The 11598-nt window shown below is 36.2% G+C and overlaps 1 protein-coding gene across 1 annotated transcript in view; it reads right to left on the bottom strand.

Moving 5' to 3' along the window:
* GABRA6 (gamma-aminobutyric acid type A receptor alpha6 subunit) overlaps window positions 1–11511 on the bottom strand; it is a 25486-nt gene extending 13975 nt beyond the window's left edge. Inside the window, exons 1-6 of the mRNA XM_031555686.1 lie at window positions 11403–11511; window positions 9923–10143; window positions 9733–9815; window positions 9051–9194; window positions 8509–8661; window positions 4797–5056 (exon numbers count right to left, since the gene is read on the bottom strand). Of these exons, the coding sequence (XP_031411546.1) occupies window positions 4797–5056; window positions 8509–8661; window positions 9051–9194; window positions 9733–9815; window positions 9923–10143; window positions 11403–11405 (864 nt within the window). The 5' untranslated portion in view covers window positions 11406–11511. The remainder of the gene's footprint in view (window positions 1–4796; window positions 5057–8508; window positions 8662–9050; window positions 9195–9732; window positions 9816–9922; window positions 10144–11402) is intronic.
* Between the last annotated feature and the right edge of the window lie 87 nt (window positions 11512–11598).

Consider the following 11598-nt stretch of genomic DNA (forward strand, 5'->3'; position numbering starts at 1 on the left):
TGGCATTTAAAAACAAAAACAGAAACAAACAAATAAAAAACTGATTATGTTCTGTAGATACTTTATCTTGGTGAGTTCAGGCCTTCACTGGAAGCAATAAAAGCTTCCAACAGTTTTATAAATTCTTATTTTCATTTGCATGAAAACTACTTCTCTGTGCCTGCCCTACCTGAAATAGTAGAAGGTGTAGAAAGAACTAGTTCAGAGAGGGTGCAGATATTCCCACCACAATGTCTTTAGCCATATTTCAGGCAATTTAAGACAATATAACGTATAAAACATATACCTTGCTCCTACTACTGCTACAAGTAGAAGAGTTGTAATGGCAGTTTTGCACCCATGAAAGTTTCCTCACTTTTCTACTTTTATGTCTGGATTCCCCAAAACTAATTAATTCTTTACATTTTTCAGAAATTTCCTCAGTGTAAAATATCATCTGATATCTATAAATACAGAAGACAAGAAGCATATTTGACTCATTGTTCATTATTCTTCATCCTACAAATAACCCTCCATGTATCTAAAATCCTGACACCTTTCACACATTTCAAAAATGAAAGGCAAATAAAAATACTAGCATTGTAAGTGGATGGAAAACTTTATTACTCTGTGTAGAAGAACAAAATAAGTAAATAAATCACAGACTAGGGGGAAAATAAGGTACGAAAGCCTAGAGCATTACTGAAGGGAAAGATTTTAATTTTTAATTTTTTTTTTTTTAATCATATGGAGCAGACAGTAAGTTACAATGATTTGAAATGTATAAGATATGGATTTTAATATATTTTATCTAGTGAATTGGAAGAGAGAAGGAGAAGAGACAAAAAGAGGCGCAGGAAAGGCAGGATAAATTATGCAAAGGGTAAAGAATAAGAACAGTGCCTTGTAGAAGGAAAAGTGAAGAAAGAATGTAGGGGCAAACAAATGGAAAAATTATAGGCAGAGATGAGGAAACGACTAAGTGAAATTCAGGAGCTCTGAAACAGCTCCTAAACCTACAATAAAAATGGAATATTAAGTTGTGTGCCTTACTTAAATAGTTTCAAGATCAGTAATATAGCTATAAAAGAATAGAGTTCAGTGCAGGATGATGATCCTTAAGGAAACAGACATACACTCATGCAATCAGCCTGTGCTAACTACATTGTTAGCACTCAAATCAGCTAGTTCAAGTCTGTTTCAGCTGAAATTAGATTACTGATAGCATAGGATGTTCATCTATATGACAATACAGAGAAACTCTTTCTCATTTGCTTTCATCTCACACAGGAATATGAGTAAATAAATAGATGTTTCTTGAAGCCTGTTATCATGTAATTAGTCCTTTTTCCCACCATGCCTTTCTGAAATGAAACCTTGGAAATCCAATAGTGTTAACTAGCTGAGGTCTTCCAGAAACCATTTTGACTGTATCTTCTTTCCTCCAGTGATAAGTACTCATCATTTTTATGATTTCCTTGATTTTTCTTCTAATGCAGTGGGGATTCTTAGAGAGAACTGGGCCTTTAAGAAAAATGTATTGGACTTAATAACACTTAAAAATTACTACTCTAGAGAATTTGAGCTCTGACCAAGAGTAGGACTATACCATTTTGTGGATAGTGTGGACTACTTTAGAGACTAAGTTTACCTTAAGACCTTAGCATTGCTGGTTTTACTCTTCTAAATCTCTATGTTATTAGCTAGTTGTAAATAATTTTTTGAGGAAATGGTTGCAATGTGCTTGCTAGATGTTTTTTATATTCCATTTTTTGTTTGCTTTAATTTGGAAAAACCAACACGGAAATATTTATGAAGTCAGGAATTTGTGTCTTCAGTTTAGCTCTGTGATTTTTTTGTGGATGAACTCCTAAATAAGGAAATGTGAGCTTTTACCATTTATTTATTTTTATTAACTTGCTCAATAGCAGTGTTTAAAATTCTGCTTTGTATTTTTTGCAATGGTATAGAAAACACCTAAATCTCAACTGTGGAGCAACTGCAGTCATTAGGAATATATCTGGGCATATGTAGAGGGCTGGTTTTGAAACAGTGCTCTACTAGAGATCTGGGAGGTTTGGTGGGGATTTTTAGCATCTGCTGGGAATGTACCAGCAATAGCACATGCAGAGCACCTCAAACCAAGTTTTCATATTACTAAGCAGATATATTAACAGAACAAATGCAGCTTTTATTTTCTTTGAGGAAACCTCAATATAATTAACTCGAATAAGAAAGTGTGTATAGGAAAAGCTGTCACCCCTCTCCTTTATGTAGATATTATCAGTATTTTCCTCATTCTACCTAAGGTTATCTCTTTAGCAACTTTTATGATATCTTGTTCTACAAAAAAAAAAAAGTTATCAAAAAGAATAAAACTTGCAGTGTTAGTATAATTTAGAGTTCCTTTGGTCTTAACACTATTCTTCTAATTCTGTACCATTCTACAGCTACAGTATTCTGCTCACTCAATCCAGAGTACTTTTCAGTCAAATACAGTACTGTGGGTGGGGGAAAGCATGTTCTAATGTAAACATCAGCAAACGTGCTCTCTTTTTTGCTCTTTTGTTTGTTTGTTTGTTTTGTGAAGTTTAATTATAAAGCTTTTGTTTACTGGTTAAAAAAAGATTTGAAAGTTGCATATATTGCCAAAACTAAATCAGCTTTGCTTTTCTGCTGTCAGTCAGGTATCAGTGCAAGAATCTGTGAACACTTGCATCTGACCACCTTCTTTTTTTTTCTTTTTTAACTTTCTTTTATATTTCCTTTATGTAATGGTGAATTAAATATTTTAATTCTGTAGTTCAGAATTAAAATATATGAAGATTTGATTCCTCTACCATTTACGTATTTAGTGAAAATGAAATGCATTTTTTGTTTTCTTGTTATGTCTTACACATCTTTTCAATTACTGTTTTTAATATTAAAAAACAAAAAATGTATTAATCAACAGTCATATGGTTTTACAAGCCCAATACTTCCCTGCCAACTGGCCAGTGTGGGTCTGGCACAGCCTTTATTCTTTTCCTTAACTACAGATGGAAGGAACGCCACCCAAAGGAACATGGATAAGCTTGATAAGTGGGACCATGTGAACCTAATGAGGTTCAACAAGGCCAAATGAAAGGTGCTCCATCTTGGTTAAGGCAGTCCCAGATACAAATACTGACTGGGAGAAGAAGAACTCTTTGAAAACAGCCCAATGGAAAAGGACTGGTAAATGAAAATTTGGATGTGAACCAGTGCTTGCAGCCTGGAAGACCAACAGTACCCTGGGCTACATCACTAGAGGTGGCAGCAGGGTGAGGGATGGGATTGTTCCCTTCTACTCTGCCCTTACAAGTCTGCATCCAGGCCTTGGGCCCCCAGCACATGAAAGACGCAGAGCTCTTGGAATGGATCAAGAGGAGAGCCACAAAGATGCTTGGAAGACTGGAGCACCATTCCTATGAAGAAAGGTTGAGGGAGCTTGGCTTGTGTAGCTTGTAGAATGAAGGCTCCAGAAAGCCCTTACTGAGGCCTCTCAGTACTTAAAGGATGCTTATAAACAAGAAAGAAACCAACTTTTTATGTGGTCTGATATTGATAGGACAAGGGGGAATGATTTAGAACTAAAAGAGGGAAGATTTACATTAGATGCTACAAGGAAATTCTTTACACAGAAGGTGATGAGGCACTGGTGCAGGCTGCCCAGAGAAGCTATAGATGCCCCTTTCCTGGAGCTGTTCAAGGCCAGACTGGATGGAGTCCTGGGCAACCTGATCAAGGGGGCGGCAACCTTGGCAACAACTGGGTGGTTAGTACTAAATGACTGTTAAGCTCACTTCCAACCCAAGCTATTCTATGATTAGCTCCAATGAGAACCAGTAGCAAGATGCTTTGTAACTCTGATTTTGGTATTATGTGGAACTTATTAATTATACATTTAACACTTTAAATGTACTGAAATGTTACACATTTAACAGTTATGAGGAAACGTGGAAAAATGATCACATGATTGGAATAGCGTTACCCTGTTACCCTGATATGCTTTTAGTCTCCTACTAAACTTGCAGGCCCAATGGTTTTGGAGGGGTCATTCAAATTCTGTTATTCCTCTCAAAATGGGTAATGTGGTGGTAATAAAACTGATTCTGGAAACAGGAGGACTGTACTGATACGTTTTGAGACAACATTAAGTACTTATCCTAAAATGTAAGGAATATTATTTACAAGCAATTCTGCCATAAGTTTTTCAATACTAGAAAGCTTTCCTATCTGTCACATGTATTGAAATCTATCCTTAAACTTTACGTTTACACTTTCATTTTTTTTTATTTCCCCAAGCTTCCTGCAACACAGATTTTTATGAAAGTAACAGATGCCAAGTTTATGTAAAGGATAATTTCTCTTCTTCCAGATGACCCACTTATGGTGTATGCCAGGATACTACAGCGATCCTATAATCATCTGGCCTATGCACACATTGGTTGCAAAGTACAGTGTCCCACAAATTCTGCAGACTTACTCAAGAGAATAACACAGCTGCCTGGCCACAATGCCTACAGCACTGCTCAAGGAAAGTATTATGGATAGCAGTCCAATGTCATTCCTTATATGTATTACCAAATAAACATCTCTCTAGATTTAAATAAACAGTCTGAATAAATGAAGTATTTTCATTTTCTGAAAAAAAAGAACCACGTCTTTGATAAATAGACATGATCTGGTTACATAATTTGTTTCAGGTTAAGATCACTTTTTAATATGGTTTCACATTCACTACTTCAGCTGTCTCTCTCTATATGATATTTATTATCAGAAAAGCAAGCAATTACCGAGACAATCTCGTCCTCTGCCGGTACAGTTGCTGCTGATAGTGCTGCTGCCAGTGCTGCTGCCCTTGCTGCCTTCCTCATTGCTCTCTGAGTCTGAAGATTGGTAAAGTAGTTGACAGCTGCAAACTCAATAAGTGCAGAGAAGACAAAGGCAAAGCACACAGCTATGAACCAATCCATAGCAGTAGCATAGGACACCTTGGGCAAAGAATGGCGTGCACTGATGCTTAAAGTGGTCATCGTTAGAACTGTAGTAATTCCTTGAAAACAGGAGAGAAAACAGGCATTAGAATTTTGCTTCATCCCTGCTGTTCTTAAGTTCATCTGTATGTATCTGTGTGTGTTTATGTACATACATATAACATATAAAATCACTGTTCAAGTAGCTAACAAGTCTTAAGTATTTCATATTCTTATGTAATTCATTTTTAGTGCCTCGAGTATCTGAAAATATACTTCCTTAATACATTAAGCAGACTGGAAGTTAGGATAACAACATGCTACAAGTTGCAGCTTCTTAGAATTGTGATAAAGCATGGGTATAACAAAACCCAGGCTCAGGCTCAGAAAGATGCTTTACTTGAAGAGTTCCTAAGTGGAATGTTTGACAGAAATGTTAATTAACATGACATGATTTTCTAGCAGTGTTATGATCCTTCCTATCTCCTATTGTTGCATAAGACAGATCGTGGCTTACAGAACTCTCACTGAATCCATCGGATTTTTGCATTAAAATCAGTGGTAGGCTATGATCCAAATATTTCTAGTAACAAGAGTTTGGTTTTCTGCACACTGATCTTTAATTTCTGAATACATTTTTAAAGATTCACTAACAGTATATTGATTTGAATGCTCCCATAGTTACAAATATGAAATGATGGGAGAAAGCACTTCTCTAAAACTTCTTATGTATTTTCACACACACAAAAAATGTGATCATGTAGCTTATGAGCCCCATAAGTATTCTTCATGTCTATCATGAACTTATTTTTTTCTGTTTTGGAATGTACAGCATGAATCATGTGGGAAGTATACTTACTTCCCACTGCTGCCTGATACAAGAGCAAACTCATCTGTTAAAACATACAAGCCTCAGTGACTCATGTTTACTTATAATTATGCCTGCTAGAATCTGAAAAATACAGGTATTTAAAGACAGTAAGCAGGAGAATACCCTCTTCTGCTCCTTTCTGCAGTTGGAAAAGGGTAGGTGGGAAAGTAAAAGATGTTATCATGTCATGTTGCAATGATGAATCAATATGCTATGAATGATACTGAGTGGAAAGGATGCAGTGTCATTGCATACTGCAGGGTGACTTGATTATTCTCAGGATTTTTTTGCAACTCTCTCACATGATGTAGCTTGCCAGCTGTCTGAGATCAAGTAATTCTCAATGTCACTACTTAACATGTTTTAATGAAATGCAAATAGAAGATATATAAAAATAAGTAGGATATCTACTTCTCCCAAGTCTGCCAGACTCATTTAATAACCTAAGTGCAACTATGCTGAGATAAATTTCAATTTCAAACGTCCAGAATGAACTTTTCAATATGATGCATGATTAGATTAAGATCTGCCCATGTGCTAGTTAATAATAATAAAAAAAAAGATATTTTCTGTGTCTGAATAAAAACCTTCTACAGCAGGAATTTAAACTTAGGAATAGGACTCCTATTCTATTAGAGATATAGATAAGAACATTCTCACTGTGAATTTTGATGAAATGGTCTGTACTGTGGAAATACTTTATCAAACAGAATGCCACATTACAGTTGGTAAAGCCTGTAACTGATGATTGTCTTTCCATTTTGAAAAATCTGGTACATAATGCAAATACTGAAATGCTACTTTTTCTTTAAAAATAATTTAAAACTTTCTGTATCCAAGAAGTTATAAATAAAGCTTAATAACTAGATAATAAGTTAAAATTTCAAGGGTGATCTACTAGGAGGGTAGAAGCTGGCCATGGGTCTGTGCAAAATAAGATAACTTTTTGCCAAACTAAAAAAAGATTGCATAAAGGTACCTAAAAATGTGAAATTACAGCCATTGTTATATGGTTCAAAGCATTTCATACTTAACAGGTCATACATAGAATCTGGCCTCAAATAACCATGCTTCTTACACCAAGTAATGTCTGATAACACTATGCTTTACAAAAAGATACATATACATACATATGTATAAACATATCTATATACAGAAGCTCCACACAAAATAAGGAATCTCATATTGCCTATCTGCTGTTCTTTCCAATGTCACTATGATAAAGAGCACAATAATATCTTTTTCCTATATTTCATCTGTATTTCCATAAAGAATAGATGCTTATGAACATTAATTTATCTTACTACAATGTTATCTGCAAAAGATAACTGGCCTCCACTCTGGAGGTAAGTAGATTTGCTAAGTGATTTTCTCTGAGAAATTGGTTTGGTCACATTACTGTTATTTTTCTACCATTAATTTCTTTCAAACCTATACTTTGAGAAGGTGTGCTTCGTAAAAATATAGTGTTGTTTAATTTTGTCACAGTTATAGAACATAAAAGCAAAACTGAAAAATCTTAACAATTCAGAATTTGCAGTATGATGCAGAAAGGATGCCTACCTCCTCATTTTTAAACTGGTCCTTTTGCCTAAACAAAGGTATTTAGAATGTATGGGATTCTGAACTAGAATGGAATATAAATTCATACCTTCTCTGGGAGAAATAAGAATGGAATAACTACTGACATATGCTTTTTAAATCACAAAATGATTAATTTTCCAAAAGTAAGGTGTCTATTTTATTATTTCTTAAAATATTTTCTATTCTTAATTCTAAATTTACTCTTCAGCTTGACATTAAGTCTTTATTTCTGGATTTGTGATCTTTATGTAATAACAGACTAAGCTCTTAGTTTGGGGAGAATTAATTCAAACCACTAGAAAAAAGAAAGGCCTATGCAATATGTAGACATACTCCTCACTACTGCTGCAACTTGTGCTAGGGACAAGATGCATCTCACCTAAATTCATCCTTCTAAAGTCCTTGGTTTTGTTTGTTTAGATACCTCTACAGAGAGTAATGCTCCAGAATGAGTGCTAGACGAGGCTCCAACCCATAAAAACACAGAACTTTAGCACGGGTTAGTTTCACAACAGAACAAGTCAATAGAAAAATTCCTATTTAATAAATTGAAAGTTGACATTTACTCTGAAATTGTCTTTTCCTTGGGGAAAAAAAATGTTGGGAAGATAAACCACTAGAAGTAAGTCTGGCTAAACAAGTATTCTGTATAAATAGTTTTGACTCTGGTGAGAAGATTAAATATCATTTGATTTAATTTTTAGTATATGCTTTTGTTCACTGAAAAGTGCTTTTTGTCTTTTTCAGTTTAAAGGCTAATGCCCACTAGATTACTGTAGCTGCTTAATACAGTGGATTGAATACAGTGATGAAGTGAATGATGAAAGAAACAAAACATGAATACCAGCCACGGTTCTTGCTGGAACAGATTCTTTGTTGATCCAAAACACAACTTGAGACAGGACTACAGTCATGATGCATGGAATGTATGTCTGAATGAGATAGTAGCCTATTTTCCTTTGGAGATGGAAATAGAGCAGCTGAAGTGAATATTCACCTAAAACAAACAAGCAATGAAAGTGATGAATGAATGGTATGTATGACGTTGAGGTGTTCAAAGACCTTAATGCAGCATACCAAAAACTGTTCTGGCTGGAACAGACTCCTTGTTAATCCAAAAAGAGACCTGAGAAAGAATGACTGTCATAATGCAAGGAGTATATATCTGTATCATGAAGTATCCCATCTTCCTTTGTAAGTGGAAATAAACTGTCATGATTACATATTCACCTGTTAGGAGACAAGTATGTCAGCATTATTTTGGCAACGTATGAATAAACATTATTGGCTTAAATTCAACATACTATGTCCTAAGGAAAGTACTGATAAGCTTTCAAGTGTATAATCAAAATAAATTGACAACAAAGGTAAAGTGACCTATTGGAAGCAGAGGAGAAGAATTTTAATTTTTCCATATTGTTGTACTGGGATGGGGAGGGCAGGGGAATTCTTAACGTGAGTCTTTTAGGAGACCACAGCTAAACTCTTTGCAAGGATTTTAGTCTTAAAAATGACAAAAGGCAATTACAGTAATGCAATTATATACTGAGCGAAAAAGTCTGTAATCTATTTTTAAGATGTTTTACGTAGTCAGTAGTACCCGTATGGCTACATCTTACCTGTGTTAGATTTAATTGTTTCGCTAGATACAGTTTGTCCTATGAGATCATACTGGAGGAGACTGGAAGACTCCTGTGGTACTTCTACGGAATGCAGAGGTCCTTTTTTCCATGTGTAAATTATTTCACTTTTTGGGTAAGCATCTGAGTTACACAAGGAGAAAATACCAATATAAATGATATGATTTATAAGATATTAAAAAAACAGAAGTAGCATGATCCCACTGGTCAAATATCCATAGAAATTTGCATCCTACTCCAGTAAATTTAGCATGAATGACCAAATGAAAAAAATAAAAATTAATAGAATGCAGAGAATGGCTGAGATGGGAACTGATAGGTACTAATTTTGCTTTTAAACTGCTATTAAACACATGCTTTGATTGCTACAGATTGTCTAAATGTTTTCAGTTTATAAAACTAGACTTTAATAAATGTACTACAGATTTTATGACTTGTTAAAGGAACAAATTTGAATATTAATAATTTGTTACAGTCATCCTTCAGAGAACTTATCCATATGCCTAAGAATTGTCCGAGCTTTAGAGGAAAGAGAAAGATTCTGGTGTAAAAACATAATAAAGGCTTTCAGTGTCCTAGGATCTCACTTCTGATCTCACATATACGGAGATGTGGAAACCAACTGTATTACTATATGAAATTGAAGGATAGAAAAACATACAGCTTCCAAACTTCAAAGGGCAAGCATGTCCATCCATTGGGAAGTTCACCAGCCGCATAGGACAGTCAGCATTAATTGTTAGTCTAAAAAACATCGAAGTAGATGACAGTCAAAAATAAATGGTATGCTGGAAAACTGTTGAATGAATGAAAAACAAAGGTCAACTAAACGCAGAAGAATAAGCTCTCACCTCATTGTGTAAAGAATAGTTCCATTCTGCATAATTCTGAAAAGTTTGTTAGGAGTTGTCATATTATGAGCAATTGATTTTTTTCCATTTCTAAAAAACGTGTCTGGTGTCCATATTTTACTGACCATTAAATTGTTCAATCTCAAAATTTCTGTTGGCCCACCAAACTTCAACCTCTCATCAGTCCATGTCTGGCGGAAGAAGACATCCATTGTGTATTCCTATGGAAAATAAATGGATGAATTATACGCTAGGGTCAGCAGTCCTAAGCTGCTTTATATAGAGTAACTCCATGAAAGACCCTAACCACACATGTTAATGGCTTTTAATTTACTGCTTAGAGGCCTAATCTATTATTAGATGTAATCTATTACTACTCTTAAGTAGTTGCAAAAGAAAAAAAAAAAATAGTTCAATAAGAAAAATATCACACTTTTTTGTTATTGTTCTAGAGGAGTTGCAATTAACCAATGAACAGATAACTTGATTTAAAAAAAAAAAATCCCATAGTCCTCTCATAGAAAATAATTTAATTCAAAGTGACTGAAGTTGAGGTCTAAAGAGAAATATAAATATCTACTTTTGTATCATTTCAAAGTGCAAAAACAAACTGTTAATATCTAGCTGCCAGGAACAAAAGTACATAATCATGGCCTCCGTTGCAGTTTACTTTGCATAGTCATGAAGAAACAATTGATGTGGAAAATATTAATTACAGTAACATTATGTTGACAGGTTTATGTTAGATATTCTTAAGGATTCTCAATATTGTCCCAACCATTCAGAAAGGAATTACCTGAGAAAGTCATTCAGAAAATTGAGCTAAACCTTGGCAAGAGGCAGATATGAATGAAAACACACCTTCTCTATGCCTTCTCTTAGACTGACTTATGAAGAGAGGTAGAAAAAGTTTTGGATGCCTTTAGGGTCACGCAATGGAACACTGCCTTTGTGCAGGTATTGGAGAAAGGGTACAAAGGCAAAAGTACCGACTGCAGTCCATTTCCAGGATGAGAGTGGTGATGGTTCACCTTTTCCCTGGGAGCTGCTGCCATAATCCATGTACTTTACCCAAGTCTGCAGCTACCTGAATTTTGGGGCTCTCAGCGTGACGAGGAGCCGCTGTCACAAACGTCACCATCTCTGCAGCTGCATGGCAGGTTGTCTCCTACCACACGGCCTTCTAGCCAACCTCCGTGTCAGCTGTCCATGAGGTGCAGGAGGCATCTTTAACCTCTCCGTGTGCCTCAGCAGAGGTGAGCGCTGCCCTCGATGCCCGGCTTCGTTCGGGGCCACGGGGCTGCGCCGGGTGACTGCGCTGGGGAAATAGCTATATGCAGCTCCAGCCAAAGCGCCCTGCCGGGCCGTAGAGATTGTCAAGAAGATTAAAGCTCGTAATCTGCTCTAATGACGGACAGCTCAGATGCCACCGTAATGAATCCCGGGAAAGGAGAGCAGGGACAGAGCGCGGGGCCCTTACCATCTCCACGTCGGACACCGGCCCAAAGCTGGTCACGTAGATGTCTGTTTTGACTTCTGTCACGGCACCTGCGGGACACAGAGACGAGTTGGACGCGGAGCGGAGCGGAGCTGGGCCCCGATCCGGAGGCTGCGGACTGCCGGGGCACGGGAACTTTGCTCCGCATCCCGGTTTTCACCTCCACCTCTCCTTCCCG

The sequence above is a fragment of the Meleagris gallopavo genome, chromosome 15 (assembly GCF_000146605.3).
Source record: "Meleagris gallopavo isolate NT-WF06-2002-E0010 breed Aviagen turkey brand Nicholas breeding stock chromosome 15, Turkey_5.1, whole genome shotgun sequence".
NCBI lineage: Eukaryota > Metazoa > Chordata > Aves > Galliformes > Phasianidae > Meleagris > Meleagris gallopavo.